We start from the raw sequence: 18,653 nt of genomic DNA on the forward strand, positions 1-18,653 counted from the left end.
GATGGAGAGATGAAGGGGAGTCTGTGAAGAGGGAGGTGGCCAGACATGAAAGGGAGAGAGAGAGAGAGAGGGGCATTTCCAGCCTGACTAAAGAGACTTTGACACAGTGGGCGGTGGGACAAAGAGAGAAGAGGGAGGAAGGTGTAGAGATGTAGAAAGAGACAAAGAAGAAACTGACTTCTGTTTATCTGTAGCAGCAGACTTTTCTCCTCCCTTCTTATTACCAAGCATATTTCACATCTATATTCCTATATTCACCAGTCCTTACTGTTATAAAGGATATATTCTTGGAGCGTGTTAATTCAGCTGAAGGTCAGTGTGCTGACTCAAAGCAATACCATGGGGTGGATATTTGATGCTAACAAAGGGCAGTGTGAGAATTTTCAAACCTCCTACCAACTATCTGTACAGTATACCAGTCCATTGAACTAGACTTCTATTTTATTGGTACAAATACTCAGTGTTATTTAAAATAAAATCTTTCCAGAACTGAGACGGGGAGGGCCTTTGGGGAAGGTGTTAACTTTGAGAACTCTTTCTCTCCTCTCTCGCCCTCTGAATTGAATTTCCTGAGAGACAAAGGGCTTTATCGGTAAGGGAAATATATGTTTACATTGCCCAAGAAAATGGAATAGGCCATGAAGAAAAGGGAATTGTAAAAGGGAAACTTTAATAAACATTACACTCACAAAAGTCTTAAAAGAATATAGACATTTGAAATGTAATATTATTGGCTATGTACAATGTGGTAACAATGAGCAAGTAAGTAGTTGAAGTATGAAAGGGAAGGGTCTGTTCAGGCTCCAGGATGGTTAGTGGTCTGTTCAATAGGTGTCCAGCAGTTGGAGGGGTGGGGGAAGGAGGCTTCCTACTAGGGGGGACAGGGGGGGACAGGGGTCCTTGTGTGGAGGGTTAGAGACCCTCTGGTTTTCTCTTTGGATTTCAACATGACTTTGAGAGGTTCACCTTGGTAGCTGCTGATAAGTATGAAACGTTATCTGTTCTGTCAAGAATTTTCATCAGAGGCCTATATTCCCCTTTTCATTATTCAACCAGGCATTGATGCTGTTTGATGCGACTAAGCCCACCGTTGATATGAGCAGATCCTCTCCATGTTAAATAGCCTCTACGTAGATTCCCCATCCTTGAGCTGATTAGTGTGTTACTTTAACTGACGTGACTTTGTGCCATCAGGGTCCTTCAGTTACCTTGCAAAAGCCCAACCAAAACACTCAGAATGCACTTCTTCAGCTACTCTGAGAAGTGCACTTATAACCAAATATTATCCTGTGAACACCGCGCATGCACACGCACACACGCACACTTTCCCAGCCTTGTAATGTCCCTGAAAGCATTTCTCGAACAGCAGCATACGAGCATTTTTCAGCATCGGCACACCGGCCTAGTGATGTAGCACATCCGCCGGTGTGAATCCACTCCTCTCCCATTCCCCCGGCTCGGGGAGAAAGGGCTGCCTATCAGGACACTGCCGTAAGCCGCGCTTCCAATCCCAAACCCTTTCTGACTGCCGAGTAAAGTGGATTTCGGAAGCGGCGGGACCGAGGTAACAGCCTATACTTATCAAGCAGACAACCTCATTTTCTCCTCTGCTCCCGGCTTGGCCAGGGCTGCAGACAGTCCATGTTTTCAAGACAAACGGTGGGCCCCACAACGCAGGGCAGAATAGATTAGACCTCGCTCCCTGTAATGCGGTTTCCTTCTGACACCTCCCATCCCTGCCCATAACACTCCCTCCCCCCTGTAACTCCGCAGCTGTGTGAAATGAAACTATTTCAGCACAGAACTATTTCAGGGCCCAATGAAGCTCTGGCATAACGATTGGTTGTAGTCCATAGGCATTGGAGGAGTATATACGTTTGTTGTTCACTAGCTTCTCTCTGTGTTCCCAAGTAAACAATGGAGGAATAGTCTGTAGCCCTGCAGATATCAATCTATCTGTGGATTAAAATAACACAACTCTCTTCACTGGAAGAAACACTTTCTTTGACTTTGTTTGCAGCTCAGACATGAGGAAAGTGTTGCATCTTTTTGCCAACGACAAGTTCAGTAGTGTGTGCAACTCTCTTCTCTTTTCCCAGGTATTCCTTTGGGATGCAGTTATATAAGCCAAAGTTAAGTTTGCCTCGGGTTGTCAAAGATTGAGACTTTTCTCTTGTAGAAGTTTTGATGGTAGAGGTGCCTTTTTGTGTAGTTTCAAAAGTATTTTTCTGGCCTCGTTGTTGGCAGAGCTCTCTCCCTGGCTGAGAGGATTTTGTCCTCGTTGTTGGCAGAGCTCTCTCCCTGGCTGAGAGGATTTTGTCCTCGTTGTTGGCAGAGCTCTCTCCCTGGCTGAGAGGATTTTTACCTCGTTGTTGGTAGAGCTCTCTCCCTGGCTGAGAGGATTTTGTCCTCGTTGTTGGTAGAGCTCTCTCCCTGGCTGAGAGGATTTTGTCCTCGTTGTTGGTAGAGCTCTCTCCCTGGCTGAGAGGATTTTGTCCTCGTTGGTAGAGCTCTCTCCCTGGCTGAGAGGATTTTGTCCTCGTTGTTGGTAGAGCTCTCTCCCTGGCTGAGAGGATTTTGTCCTCGTTGTTGGTAGAGCTCTCTCCCTGGCTGAGAGGATTTTGTCCTCGAGACTCTTCTTCTTTCCCTACTTAACCCCTCAGGGTCCTCCTCCCCTCTCCTACATCCAACTGCTTCTTAATCACTCTGTTCTCTGGCTGTAGACTGCGTGGCTTCCCTGGTTTTGTTGGACAAATAAGGTGTATATGTTATCACTAAAACATTCATCCACTCCATATTTATAGCACTGTTGCACTTTCAAAATGTAAAGCTGCTGTTGTATACTCTGCTATTCAATGGGAGGATAGAATTGGGCTTGTTTCATCTTTTATCTGTTGTGTTTGGATTTGTAATGTTGTTTCTCAAACATTTGCTCATTAACCTTTAATGATAACCAAAAAACACTGAAATTCTGGCTGCACTGTAAATAGGATTTTAAAGTTGGGGTTGAAAAAATGCTTACGGCTCAAGTCTATTCCGGTCTCATAGCTGTTTGTGCTGTGTTGTAATCCCTATGGGTCTCTATAAGGGTGTGCTGTAGACAGTTGTAAAATGTTGTTCACCCTGAGCACTGTGGTAATAGCAGTGAACATACACACATTGTAAACCAAACAAATGGATGCTGATTCAGGATGTTTATAATGGGGGGGTCTGATGGAATTCCAGGGTGCTAATGTGTAGCGAGCAGGGCGCTATTGTGTAGCGAGCAGGGCGCTATTGTGTAGCGAGCTAGCCACCGAGCAGGGCGCTATTGTGTAGCGAGCTAGCCACCGAGCAGGGCGCTATTGTGTAGCGAGCTAGCCACCGAGCAGGGCGCTATTGTGTAGCGAGCAGGGCGCTATTGTGTAGCGAGCTGGGCGCTATTGTGTAGCGAGCTGGGCGCTATTGTGTAGCGAGCTAGCCACCGAGCAGGGCGCTATTGTGTAGCGAGCTAGCCACCGAGCAGTGATGAGGTTTGTGTCTGCTGTATTGCTCCAGCCTCTGCATCAGCAGAGTGTTGGCCACGAGATGAATGACCCTGGATTGAGTGTGTCAAAGGAAGAGAGGCAGCTGTGCTCCAGCCCCATTCCAGTCACTTTGCTCTGCTGACTAGGGATGTTGTGTGTCTGCGCTTTAAAGCATATGGTCAGCCAATTTGACACCATCGCCCTTAGAAAAAGCCTCGGCTGAGCCCTCTCTCTTCCACTGCTCCTGCTTGAAAGCTGCTAAAGGCGGTCATTTTGGCTCAAGCGGTGTGATTTGGACCCCCAGAGCCCAGCTTCCCCAACTGTTCCAACAGCAGCTGAAGACGGAGATGATTAAGCGTGTGATGGTGCTCGAGGCCTGCTGGAGAGGACAAGTCCCAATGCAGTAGCTCCACACAGGTCTCTCTCCATCTGTCTCACAAGCCTACATAGGAATACACAGCCTGCTGTTGTGCCACAGTCACAGGCCTGCCCATTACAGACACACGGGTCCATTAGACCTATTGATGTGGTGTGATCAACCTCTTGCTACAGTTTTAAGGAGCTTTTAAGACCACTGTCTCCATATATGTTATGATGGAACATGTGTAGCTCCTTTCAGGAAGTTTACTATTTTGCTTCCCATAGTTTCTCCCTAATGGTCTTTCTAAGCAAAGAGATCCTGTCTTAACACTTACAATAAATGGAAAAGAGAGAGCAAGAGGGAAAGACGGAGCCAGTTTCATCTTATCTGTTGTCTAGCTTGTGAGGTGTGAAAATTGCTACGTGTTGCTTGTCATATGTTGCTCTGCGCGCCACGTGTTGCTCGCTCTGTCTGCGCGCCACGTGTTGCTCGCTCTGTCTGCGCGCCACGTGTTGCTTGCTCTGTCTGCGCGCCACGTGTTGCTCGCTCTGTCTGCGCGCCACGTGTTGCTCGCTCTGTCTGCGCGCCACGTGTTGCTCGCTCTGTCTGCGCGCCACGTGTTGCTCGCTCTGTCTGCGCGCCACGTGTTGCTCGCTCTGTCTGCGTGCTACGTGTTGCTCGTCCTATGTTGCTCTGCGTGCTACGTGTTGCTCGGTATGTCTGCGTGCTACGTGTTGCTCGGATTGTCTGCGTGCTACGTGTTGCTTGTCCTATGTTGCTCTGCGTGCTACGTGTTGCTTGTCCTATGTTGCTCTGCGTGCTACGTGTTACTTGTCCTATGTTGCTCTGCGTGCTACGTGTTGCTTGTCCTATGTTGCTCTGCGTGCTACGTGTTGCTTGTCCTATGTTGCTCTGCGTGCTACGTGTTGCTTGTCCTATGTTGCTCTGCGTGCTACGTGTTGCTTGTCCTATGTTGCTCTGCGTGCTACGTGTTGCTTGTCCTATGTTGCTCTGCGTGCTACGTGTTGCTTGTCCTATGTTGCTCTGCGTGCTATGTGTTGCTTGGACTGTCTGCGTGCTACGTGTTGCTTGTCCTATGTTGCTCTGCGTGCTATGTGTTGCTTGGACTGTCTGCGTGCTACGTGTTGCTTGTCCTATGTTGCTCTGCGTGCCAGGTGTTGCTTGGTATGTGTGTGCTACGTGTTGCTTGGTCTGTCTGCGTGCTACCTGTTGCTTGGTCTGTCTGCGTGCTACCTGTTGCTTGGTCTGTCTGCGTGTTGCTTGGTCTGTCTGCGTGTTGCTTGGTCTGTCTGCGTGTTGCTTGGTCTGTCTGCGTGTTGCTTGGTCTGTCTGCGTGTTGCTTGGTCTGTCTGCGTGTTGCTTGGTCTGTCTGCGTGTTGCTTGGTCTGTCTGCGTGTTGCTTGGTCTGTCTGCGTGTTGCTTGGTCTGTCTGCGTGTTGCTTGGTCTGTCTGCGTGTTGCTTGGTCTGTCTGCGTGTTGCTTGGTCTGTCTGCGTGTTGCTTGGTCTGTCTGCGTGTTGCTTGGTCTGTCTGCGTGTTGCTTGGTCTGTCTGCGTGTTGCTTGGTCTGTCTGCGTGCTGCTTGGTCTGTCTGCGTGCTGCTTGGTCTGTCTGCGTGCAGCGTGTTGCTTGTCCTATGTTGCTCTACGTGCTGCGTGTTGCTCGGTCTGTCTGCGTGCTACGTGTTGCTCGGTCTGTCTGCGTGCTACGTGTTGCTCGGTCTGTCTGCGTGCTACGTGTTGCTTGGTATGTCTACGTGCAGCGTGTTGCTTGTCCTATGTTGCTCTACGTGCAGCGTGTTGCTTGGTATGTCTACGTGCAGCGTGTTGCTTGGTATGTCTACGTGCAGCGTGTTGCTTGTCCTATGTTGCTCTACGTGCAGCGTGTTGCTTGTCCTATGTTGCTCTGCATGTGTTCACTGCTCATTGTTAAAAAAACATTTTTAACCCTTTTTCTCCACAACTTCGTGACATCCAATTGGTAGTTAGTCTTGCGTCCTCCGAAACACGACCTGCCAAGCTGCACTGCTTCTTGACACAATGCTTGCTTAACCCGGTAGCCAGCCATACCAATGTTTTGGAGGAAACACTGTACCCCTGGCAACCGTGTCAGCGTGCATTGTGTCCGGCCTGCCACAGGAGTTGCTAGAGCGCGATGGGACAAACCCTCCCCTAACCCAGACGATGCTGGGCCAATTGTGCGCCGCCTCATGGGTCTCCCGGTCGCGGCCGGCTGCAACACAGCCTGGGATCGAACCAGGGTCTGTAGTGATGCAGCTAGCACTGCATCCTCACTGGTCATTGTTTGTCTGTACTGTTATTGTAACAGTTTTTAATAACCTGCCCAGGGACTTCTGTTGGAAATGATCCGGCTGGCTGAAACAGTCACTTTTACTGAAACGTTGATTTAATGTGCACTGTCCCTGTAAAAATAAACTCAATAAGTCAACAGAAGAAACTATTTTTTTAGTTTAGGGTTACCTGGCTGCAGTGAAGGGGACTGAGCGGTCATATTGCCTCTAATGAATACCATGTATAACTTCTCCATGGGAACGCGACGGGGAAACTGACGCTTTGAGAGAGAAATTACCCCCAGAAGATAAATGGTAGAACTGATGCTGCGATCATGCCACAGACCTGGTAACTCCCTCTCTCGATTTTTCTCCATCTCCCTCTGTCTACCTCTCTCTCTCCCTCCTTTCCTCCTCTCCTGAGATGTCACCTCCTTGGAACATAACGGGCATAATTTAAACTACATTTAACATGCAGCCACTTATTTTAATGCTTTTCGTTGCGTTATTAAAACTGGCTTCAGAATTCTTTAATTATTCTGTTTCTCACCCCTGCAGAACTGGTAATTGAGGGTATTTATCTAAACAATACCACTGTGTGACTGTGGGTGAATGTCTGAATTATTTATGAGGGCAAATGCAGAGCAATTGTTGTCAGTGAGGTTTACCATTACGCAGGGATAAATGGCTGGAAGAAAGCGTTCCAACACCTTCCTTTCCCTTCTCATCAAGAACTTTTGTAGGGAGGGGACTTGGGAACGGGAGAAGATTTGTCTCTGCCTTGCCTCTTGCCAGTGAATTCTTGTGGGCTGGTTTTGGCTGTGGTTTGTTGTGAACTAGCAGGAAGATATTTTGTACTGAATTTGACATTGAATAGTTTGTGTTCAGATCAGTTTTGTACTGTCTGTTTTAAGCTTTAGTTATGAATATAGAATGGATGAGTCAGTAATTGTGTTTTGTGTTAGTCGTTGATGGTTTTGAAATGTGACTTAACGCATAGTGATTTGATTGAAGTGGAATGGCATGTGATCAGAGGTCACAGCCTGAATCTAAATGAAAATACCTGAGTTACTGTGCTAGGGACGATACTGTTTTGCTTCCTGTCAAAGGCTGTTCAAGTCAACAAGAACGTACTGCCATTGTTTAATTACAACTAACTAATTTCAACCCCTCTTCCTCTCCAGGCACGGCGGCGCGGCCCTTCAGCCCCTTCTGGTTCTCGGTGGAGCCGTGGGACACACTGGCCGTGAGAGGCGCCCCAGCACTGCTCAACTGCTCAGCGCACAGCGGGGACCCTGCCTCGGAGCCCACTGCCCCCCAGGCCCGTGTGGACTGGAAGAAGGATGGAACCTTCCTGAGCCTGGCGCCAGACGACGGGCGGCGGCGTGTTCTGTCTGACGGCTCGCTGCTCATATCTAGCGTGGTGCACTCCAAGCACAACAAGCCCGACGAGGGAACGTACCAGTGTGTGGCCACCATCGACAGCCTGGGAACCATCGCCAGCCGCACCGCCCGCCTCACCGTGGCAGGTAGGACCCATACACAGAACATATATAATACTGGGTTCTATTTCATTCTCTGGGTAAGACTGAGGAGGGAGTTGACAGGGAGCAATAAATGATGTATGTCATGAGTGAGGAAGAGATTGAAGAAGAAAGAAAAGAGGAACTGGCATACGGTGTCAATTAAAGTGTGCACTAATTGATCCAGGCTGACCACATTACCGGTCCTAAGAACACAGCATGCACTGAGAAAAGGCCTCTGTTGTGAAACTCTGTTGTCCAACTGTGGTATTGGTGCTTATTTTCAGTATATGTTGCTGCACTGTCAAAAACATGAGGGGGGTCTGGTTGTGATGTCGCTGTGGGCTCTGCAAGCTGCAGGGCTATACAATGTGACCTTGTTTCATTTGGGTGAGAGAGCCGAGCAGAGCAGCAGGGATTATTAGGTGTTTGAGCTGGGTCTTGCCCTGAAATTCAATTTGCAGGCGGAGGAGCGCAGGAATGCAATTATGTTCTCCCTCAGCCCTGTTATGTTGGAGAGGGGGGTGTGGACGACTGGAGAGGGCCTTCATCTTCGACTCCGCCAGAGTAGCCTTCTCAGGTGTGGGTGTAAAGTCACTCTCACTGTCTATCTCTGACTGCATGTGTTATCATAACCTTTGGAGCTAATGAGCTCGTCTTGTCAGTCGTTGAGGAGAGCGGAAGACCATTGGCCCATAGATAAATGGATGTACTACAGCAGTGTTTCCCAACCAGGGCTGCCTGGCCTATCCACTGGGGGTACCTGTCCAATCTACAGGGGGTACCTGGCCTATCCACAAGGGGTACTAGGACACCTGGGGGTACCTGGCCTATCCACAGGGTGTCTAGGACCCCTGGGAGTACCTGGCCTATCCACAGGGGCTACTAGGACCCCTGGGGGTGCCTGGCCTATCCACAGGGGCTACTAGGACCCCTGGGGGTGCCTGGCCTATCCACAGGGGCTACTAGGACCCCTGGAGGTGCCTGGCCTATCCACAGGGGCTACTAGGACCCCTGGGGGTGCCTGGCCTATCCACAGGGGCTACTAGGACCCCTGGGGGTGCCTGGCCTATCCACAGGGGCTACTAGGACCCCTGGGGGTGCCTGGCCTATCCACAGGGGCTACTAGGACCCCTGGGGGTGCCTGGCCTATCCACAGGGGCTACTAGGACCCCTGGGGGTGCCTGGCCTATCCACAGGGGCTACTAGGACCCCTGGGGGTGCCTGGCCTATCCACGGGGGCTACTAGCACCCCTGGGGGTGCCTGGACTAGCCTCTGGGGCTACTAGGACCCCTGGGGGTGCCTGGACTAGCCTCGGGGGCTACTAGGATCCCTGGGGGTGCCTGGGCTAGCCTCGGGGGCTACTAGGACCCCTGGGGGTGCCTGGGCTAGCCTCGGGGGCTACTAGGACCCCTGGGGGTGCCTGGGCTAGCCTCGGGGGCTACTAGGACCCCTGGGGGTGCCTGGGCTAGCCTCGGGGGCTACTAGGACCCCTGGGGGTGCCTGGGCTAGCCTCGGGGGCTACTAGGACCCTTGGGGGTGCCTGGGCTAGCCTCGGGGGCTACTAGGACCCTTGGGGGTGCCTGGGCTAGCCTCGGGGGCTAGTAGGACCCCTGGGGGTGCCTGGGCTAGCCTCGGGGGCTAGTAGGACCCCTGGGGGTGCCTGGGCTAGCCTCAAGGGCTACTAGGACCCCTGGGGGTGCCTGGGCTAGCCTCGGGGGCTACTAGGACCCCTGGGGGTGCCTGGGCTAGCCTCAGGGGCTACTAGGACCCCTGGGGGTGCCTGACCTATCCACAGGGGGTTCTTGAGGGGTACTCCAGGCAGAGCAGAATTCAGTTGGTGCTACAGTAACCGAAAAAGATTGAACCACTGTACTACGTTACCCATCATTCCACGTGGAACATTTCCTGTTTTATCACAGTGAAGAGTGTTCTACCTAGTGTCTGTTTTACCTAGTGACCTAGTAATCTATACTGCTGAAAAGAGGCTACCTGAAAGCATTCATTCCTTGATGGTTTTAGCCTATAGAATTAGCCGCTGTGATCCGATGACACATGCATGATATGTCATTGTCTTTAGGCCTTTCAATGTTAACACTGTGATGCGATGGGACACTGAATAAACGATGGCGTCAGACGACTTGACCATGTTTGCAGCCCGCGGGAGGTGTGTGTGTGTGTGTGTGTGTGTGTGTGTGTGTGTGCGTGTCCACAGCTATCCCCCACTCCACTCGATCACATGGACTGACCCGACACTATTATCATGGGAAATCTCCTGACCTATCAGGTCACACTGCCGCATCAAAATAATCAACCTCAAGAGAGGAAAAGCTTCATTGGCTGTGAGAGAGAGAGAGTTGCTGTGTGTGTCAGTTTGAATCTGTGTGTGTGAGAGCGCGCACGTCTGTGCATGTTCGTGTGTGTGTGGCTTCATGGTATCTAGTGGAGTCTGACTCTGTACAGCCGTCCATCATTCTGTGTCAGTGTGGTCAGTGCATGTTTTATGTAGACAGCAGCACTCTGAGGGAAAGGGCCTAGGATCAGGTCCTGCTATAAAATGATACAACCACAGAGTCAATGAGTTTCACCCGGGTCAACTGTTATGGGATTTAAGTCCATTTTACAGAGGCATCGAGCTGGGCTACATCTCCTACTTGTCCTTACAGAGGCATCGAGCTGGGCTATATCTCCTACTTGTTCTTACAGAGGCATAGAGCTGGGCTACATCTCCTACTTGTCCTTACAGAGGCATAGAGCTGGGCTACATCTCCTACTTGTCCTTACAGAGGCGTAGAGCTGGGCTACATCTCCTACTTGTCCTTACAGAGGCATAGAGCTGGGCTACATCTCCTACTTGTCCTTACAGAGGCATAGAGCTGGGCTACATCTCCTACTTGTCCTTACAGAGGCATAGAGCTGGGCAACATCTACTACTTGTCCCTACAGAGGCATAGAGCTGGGCTACATCTTCTACTTGTCCTTACAGAGGCATAGAGCTGGGCTACATCTCCTACTTGTCCTTACAGAGGCAGAGAGCTGGGCTACATCTCCTACTTGTCCTTACAGAGGCATAGAGCTGGGCTACATCTCCTACTTGTCCTTACAGAGGCAGAGAGCTGGGCTACATCTCCTACTTGTCCCACATACAGTGCCCGCTGTAATTATTAGGACAGAAAAAGCATTTTGGGCTCTATACTCCGAAACTTTGGATTTGAAATAAATGACTATGAAGTTCAAGTGCAGACTGTCAGCTTTAATTTGAGAGTATTTTCATCCATGTCAGGTGAACTGTTTAGAAATGACACTTTCCAACATTTTTAGGGAGTCTAAAAGTATTGGGACAAATTCACTTATGTGTATTAAAGTAGTAAAAATGTAGTATTTGGTCCCTTATTCATATCAGGCAATGACTACATCAAGCTTGGGACAAAGCTTGGGACTCTACACATTTGTTGGATCATTTGCTGTTTTTGGTTGTGTTTCAGATTATTTGGTGCCCAGTAGAAATTAATGGTAAATAAATGTATTGTCATATTTTTATTGTAAATACATTTAATTAATTGTAAATACATTCATGTGGATACTACCATGATTACGGATAATCCTGAATGAATCGTGAATAATGATGAGTGAGAAAGTTAGACGTACAAATATACCCCCAAGACATGCTACCCTCTCACCATTACAATAACAGGGGAGGTTAGCATTTTATATCATACCCCCAAAACATGCTACCCTCTCACCATTACAATATCATACCCCCAATACATGCTACCCTCTCACCATTACAATAACAGGGGAGGTTAGCATTTTATATCATACCCCCAAAACATGCTACCCTCTCACCATTACAATATCATACCCCCAATACATGCTACCCTCTCACCATTACAATAACAGGGGAGGTTAGCATTTTATATCACACCCCCAATACATGCTACCCTCTCACCATTACAATAACAGGGGAGGTTAGCATTTTATATCACACCCCCAATGCATGCTACCCTCTCACCATTACAATAACAGGGGAGGTTAGCATTCTATATCATACCCCCAAGACATGCTACCCTCTCACCATTACAATAACAGGGGAGGTTAGCATTTTATATCATACCCCCAAGACATGCTACCCTCTCACCATTACAATAACAGGGGAGGTTAGCATTTTATATCATACCCCCAAGACATGCTACCCTCTCACCATTACAATAACAGGGGAGGTTAGCAATTTATATCATACCCCCAAGGGGGAGGTTAGCATTTTATATCATACCCCCAAGACATGCTACCCTCTCACCATTACAATAACAGGGGAGGTTAGCAATTTATATCATACCCCCAAGACATGCTACCCTCTCACCATTACAATAACAGGGGAGGTTAGCATTTTTGTGGGGTATGATACTTGTGAGTCTAACGTTCTCACTCATCATTATTATCTGTAATCGTGGTAGCATCCACATTTTTGGTTTGCATGCAGACACACACACACATCCTGCCCACGTCGCCCAAAGATCTGTCTCCAGCAGGCTGTCAGGTTGGCAATAAAAAGGTTAATTGCGATGTGGCGGGAGCAAGCCATTACAGTGGAGAATGGCCTGGAAATTGGGCCGTGGGTGCGACCTCTGAGATGTAATGGCGATAGCGGGCATGGCACGCTGACAAATGCAGGGAGTAATATCAGTGATTGATGGGAGGAAGGCATGTCATTCCCCTGATCCCTCTCTAGAGAAGTCTTTGCTTCAATACCCCACCCCCCTCGGCTGGCTGGCTGTCTCTGTCTGTCTGGCTGGCTGTCTGTCTGTCTTTACCTCCACGTCGCCTGTTTCTTTCCTCTCATCTCTCCCACTCTAGTTTAGGGCTGGGCGATATGGCCAAAATATATCACTGTGTTAAAAAAAAAAAGATGGTATTTGACTTTTTGTTTTTGAATAATAAAAGTTGTACATTTTACTTTGAGTAGTGGGCGACACTAGGGTGGCAACACATAGACTCATTGAAATCACTTAGAATCTTTCTCCATTCTGATTGTTTTATACTGTTCAATTCAACCCAAAATCATTTTCAGTATTATCATACATTTCTGCATTTGCTGCACTCATTTGACACACCTTCTACACTGCCATGTAGGGCTACACGATATGGGCAGACAAGGCATTATTTTTAACCAAATGTTGCAATTGCGATTTGACTTGCAATTTAGAGCTAAACACTTGGGTGAACTGTTGGAATCATGGAAATTGAATGATTATTCTAATTCTATATTTAAAATATAATAGTGGGCACTTTTAACTAGTGTAGTTTGACATGAAAATAAAAAAATGCCAGGGAGGAGTTATTGTCTCAGGGTAGGAACCAAAGTGCTGATAAGTGTTCACTAGGGGGCTACATTGAATGTTTTCTCTTAGCTGCTTTAAGTAGCTAACATTCTTTCTTTGCGTATTCCTCTTTTATTTAGAAGATACTGTTGCACAAACAACATGCTGATTTCGGTCTACACCATCACTGGTATTATCAGGCTGTATTGAAAATTACGTTTGCTCTGACTCAGTACATTTATTAGCTAGCTAGCATTAGCGGCTAACACGATTTAGGCCCAACTTTCTAAGAAAAGACAAACTAGCTGTTTGCAGATGTAAGAAACACAAACTAATAGTGTAATTATAGAACGCTAGTGGATTTATATTTAAGAAGCAAAGTGAAAACAGCATCGTTTTCATCAACATCGTTGCATGTGCTGCATTGACCATGCAGACTGAACGCAAGTGTCTCTTGGTAGAGGAACGACACATGCTGTCCTTGAGGGGCGGGGCAAGGTCTGTGTGGAAAGCTGCTTGGAGAGAGATGACTCTATTAAATCAAATCAAATGTTATTTGTCACAAGCGCCGAATACAACAGGTGTAGACCTTACAGTGAAATGCTTACTTCAAGCCCTTAACCAACAATAGTTTTAAGAAAAATACCCCCCCTCCCAAAAAAGAAATAAAGTAACAAATAATTAAAGAGCAGCAGTAAAATAACAATAGAGAGGCTATATTCAGGGGGTACCAGTACAGAGTCAATGTGCGGGGGCACCGGTTAGTCGAGGTAATATGTACATGTAGGTAGAGTTATTGAAGTGACTGTACATGGATTAATAAACAGAGTAGCAGCAGTGTAAAGGGTTGGGGGGGGGGGGGCACAATGCAAGTAGGCTGGGTAGACATTTGATTAGATCTTCAGTAGTCTTATGGCTTTGGGGTAGAAATTGTTAGATGTCTCATGGACCTAGACTTGGCACTCCGGTACCGCTTAGCGAAGTAAACTATAAAAATGGACATTACACACAGCGTATCACATTTAACAAAGCAAAGTAAAAAATCTAAACCGATCTGTGCATCAATACTGGTATATCGTAAAAAATATGGTATGGTACGGTATATCACCCATCCCTACTCTAGTTTCACTCCCTCACACCATTCTGTCTCACTCTATCGCTCACACCATTCTCTCTCTCTATCCTTCACACCATTATAGCTCTGTCTACACCTCACACCATTCTGTCTCTCACTCTACCCCTCACACCATTCTAGCTCTCGTTATTCCCATCCCTCTCCTCCACCATCCTTCTTTTGTTTTCCCATTCCCCCTGTTTTTAAAAACTATTTTTTATATTGAACCTTTATTTAACTAGGCAAGTCAGTTAAAAACAAATTCTTATTTACAATGACAGCCTACCAGAGAACAGTGGGTTAACTGCCTTGTTCAGGGGCAGAATGACAGATTTTTACCTTGTCAACTTGGGGATTCGATCCAGCAACCTTTCGGTTACTGGCCCAACGCTCTAACCACTAGGCTGCCTGCCGCTCCTGTTCTCCCCTCTATCTCTCTCTGTTTCTTCCTGTGTGTGTGAGGGGATAGAAGTCATAGCCACACACACAGATGGGGGTGGATTATAGCGTCCCTTGGCTAGGCAGCGTCATGTATTCCACCTACAAGAGAGGGAGACAGAGGGGAGGGACATAGGAGAGGGAGAGAGAGGGGAGGGACATAGGAGAGGGAGAGAGAGGGGAGGGACAGGGAGAGAGAGGGGAGGGACATAGGAGAGGGAGAGGGAGGGGAGAGGACAGGAGGGGGAGAGGACAGGAGGGGGAGAGGACAGGAGGGGGAGAGGACAGGAGGGGGAGAGGGAGACAGAGGGGAGGGACATAGGGGAGGGAGGGAGGAGAGGGAGACAGAGGGGAGGGACATAGGAGAGGGAGGGGAGGGACATAGGAGAGGGAGGGGAGGGACATAGGAGAGGGAGGAGAGGGGACAGGAGGGGGAGAGGGAGGGGAGGGACATAGGAGAGGGAGGGGAGGGACATAGGAGAGGGAGGGGAGGGACATAGGAGAGGGAGGGGAGGGACATAGGAGAGGGAGGGGAGGGACATAGGAGAGGGAGAGGGAGGGGAGAGGACAGGAGGGGGAGAGGGAGGGGACGGACATAGGAGAGGGAGAGAGAGGGGAGGGACATAGGGGAGGGAGAGAGAGGGGAGGGACATAGGAGAGGGAGAGGGAGGGGAGAGGCAATGGGGCGGAGTGCGAGACTCCAGTAATGAGAATCACTTTAGGTGAGCCGCACCCCACCACAGCACGACGGGGGAACCCCGAAAGGAGACCTAATCTCAATCTCTGTCCCGCTCCACCTTCCCTCTCTGTCGATTTTTTTATATTTTTTTATACCCCTTCTTGGTCGCCCTAGACAATTGAACGATCACTCTTAGTTACTGTCACTCCTCAACCATGAGATTACAAAGGGACAGTCAGAGCCACTTGTCAGTGTTGTTCAACATCCTCCCTGCCTTAGAGATGGTTACCAACCCCTACAGGAGTAGAAGCTGTAAGGTATAAAAATACTCCTGTGTTATTTCTGTCATATTTATTACACATTTAGTGAGCTCGCAGGTTTGAATAGATTTTGGAACATTTTTAAGGATTTAGGGGGGTCTTGTGCAGATTCTTTGCCTCGTGAGATTCTTGAATCTTTTTTTCTGTATTTCTTTTAATCCCTTGTCTGTCCCTGGGAGGTGGCACTTCCAAAATGGTGGCCAACCGAGGTAATACTTCTATTGCTGGAAGCTTCTTTAGTGTTCAACTAGGACAGGCAATTATACACACACACAAACACCTCCCTCTCCTCTCATACCAGTGACCTGCCATCTCATAGAGGTCTGAGCTATTCCCTGAGCTGTCTCCCTCTCAATCAATCAGCTTTTCCTCTACCTCTCTACCTCTCTCTACCTCTCTCTCTCTCTCTACCTCTCTCTCTCTCTCTCTCTCTCTCTCTCTCTCTCTCTCTCTCTACCTCTCTATACCTCTCTCTACCTCTCTCTACCTCTCTCTCTCTCTCTCTCTCTCTCTCTCTCTCTCTCTCTCTCTCTCTCTCTCTCTCTACCTCTCTCTCTACCTCTCTCTCTCTCTCTACTTCTCTCTACCTCTCTACCTCTACCTCTCTCTCTTCCTTTTCACTCACTCATTTTGGGAGCAACACATCGTAGCTGCCTCACACAGCCCCATTTCACAGTTCCACAGAGACTGTCCCCAAGTCGTCAAACACAACACAATAAACAAACAGCGGTGAATCCTCCCAATCACTACTGCAGCCCCCAGTGAAACGCACCAGCCGTGTCATCTATTCAGTTTCCCTCTAGTTGTAATCAAGTCACTAAGGATTCAGAATATGAACCACCACTGAAATCCCTCCTCCTTAAAGATGCTCTATGCAGAAATCTCTCCATTTCCTGGTTGCTAAAATTCTAATAGTTTGGCTAATTTCAGTTTGTTAATAAACAAGCATTCATTGTGTAGTCATTGTACCATCTAAACCGCTGTGAAGTATATTTTCCATAACCAAATATATTGTATTTTCAGCTGTTTGAAACTGGTGTACAAAACCGAATGTAAAAGATGCAAAAACGAAACTTCAGAATGGGAAGCATAGAAATAGCACACACAGAACACATCTACCGCTTCTTAGACTTGCTTTCAACGGGAATGAAAGATCTATAACTCACATTTCTATGTGAATTTGGTCATGTCGCCCGAAAAGTTCCACATTGTAGCTTTAATGATTGCTCACATGCTGCCGCTGGTTGCTTGGACTGAGGCCGAGGTCGTCGTCATGACAAATGGCTCCGACCTGGAAACCAGTTCAGGGTCACATCAACCTTATATTACACCAATTCTCCTCTGTCACTGATGAGCTAGTGTACCAGAGTTAGTGATAGATATGAATTCAGAGAAGGACAGTAGGACAGACGGCGGTAGAGCGAGAGACTTGGAGACAGACAGACAGTGAAGAAGGAAGAGGTGGGAGGAAGTTTCAGGACTGGATTTATTCAGTATGGACATGACAGCCTCCATTTTCTTTCCATCCACTGACTGATTGGGTCCACTGGCCCTGTGGAGTGGCTGACTGAGTTACTGCTGTATCTCTGCTGTCCAGACACCAGGCACAATTACACTGCCTGTGTGTGTGTGTGTGTGTGTGTGTGCGCACAAGCACACACATGCTTGTCTGTGTTGGTGTAGGCGTGCTGCTTGTCTGTGTTGGTGTAGGCGTGCTGCTTGTCTGTGTTGGTGTAGGCGTGCTGCTTGTCTGTGTTGGTGTAGGCGTGCTGCTTGTCTGTGTTGCTGTATGCGTGCTGCTTGTCTGTGTTGGTGTAGGCGTGCTGCTTGTCTGTGTTGCTGTAGGCGTGCTGCTTGTCTGTTGCTGTAGGCGTGCTGCTTGTCTGTGTTGCTGTAGGCGTGCTGCTTGTCTGTGTTGCTGTAGGCGTGCTGCTTGTCTGTTGCTGTAGGCGTGCTGCTTGTCTGTGTTGCTGTAGGCGTGCTGCTTGTCTGTTGCTGTAGGCGTGCTGCTTGTCTGTGTTGCTGTAGGCGTGCTGCTTGTCTGTGTTGCTGTAGGCGTGCTGCTTGTCTGTGTTGCTGTAGGCGTGCTGCTTGTCTGTGTTGCTGTAGGCGTGCTGCTTGTCTGTGTTGCTGTAGGCGTGCTCTGTATCTCTGTCTAGAAAGGAGGTGCATTTTGGTTCACCTGCTCAGACTTAATTTTAATCTGCACACATTATGTAGTCTGAAAAACAACGCTGAATGTCTGCTATCACCACTCTGTAACGCTAAGGCCTAACATGGGCATTTCAACGCTGCTAATGTATTCATGCTAATTCAATGCATGTTGTGTCATGAGAGATGCATGTGACCCATTCATTTAACATAGAGCTCCACAGCTTGGTCTTGTATGTGGATGTAGGTGGTAAGTGACATCTTAAAACAACGCCTGTTCTGTATTTACGTGCTGGACTGTCTGTTATTGTCACTGTTAAAATCGTGGATGTGGTCAGAGGGCAGGTTGCCACAGCAACCTAACTGACAGCATTATGTCTGCTGAACCTGCACTGGGGCCTTAGGGGGCAACCCTGAAACAACCACTGCTGGTTACAACAAGTGTGCCTATCAAACACTGGTGATCCTTCACTACCAATGTTATTGTACTGAAAGGTTAAGATGGACTTTATACAGCTTTAGATGCAGATAGCAAATATGCCTGTCTAGTTTGTCAACTTGAAAACAGCCTACACAAGATTATCAGGCAACACTGAGGAAGTCCATAAACGCTTGAAGATGGTGTCATGACGTGCATTTATTCTCTCTTCAACTCCATTTGTTTGAGAACACTTGTATCTCCATTGTTACATGAAAATAACCCACATTGACGTGAACCCCTGAGCCTCTCACCGTTAAACCAGCCCACATCATTCAGGAGCCCTTCTGCAGCCGAAGAGAAGCCAGAGACTGTTTGGACTGCGATTGCGCATAATGATTTGCCATAACTCCCCTGACTCCTGTGTGTGTTTTCCCCTCCCATTCGATGTTCAGTGAGCTAAGTAATGCATTCATTCCCACTGTATGAGAGGCAGCAGCACATCAATGAAGACG

The 18,653-nt window shown here is 48.2% G+C and overlaps 1 protein-coding gene across 1 annotated transcript in view; it reads left to right on the forward strand.

The window, feature by feature from the left end:
• LOC139575168 (neogenin-like) overlaps positions 1–18,653 on the forward strand; it is a 120,233-nt gene that overhangs the window by 59,446 nt on the left and 42,134 nt on the right. Inside the window, exon 2 of the mRNA XM_071400169.1 lies at positions 7,361–7,705. Within this exon, the coding sequence (XP_071256270.1) occupies positions 7,361–7,705 (345 nt within the window). The remainder of the gene's footprint in view (positions 1–7,360; positions 7,706–18,653) is intronic.

This window comes from Salvelinus alpinus, chromosome 5, assembly GCF_045679555.1.
Source record: "Salvelinus alpinus chromosome 5, SLU_Salpinus.1, whole genome shotgun sequence".
Lineage (NCBI taxonomy): Eukaryota > Metazoa > Chordata > Actinopteri > Salmoniformes > Salmonidae > Salvelinus > Salvelinus alpinus.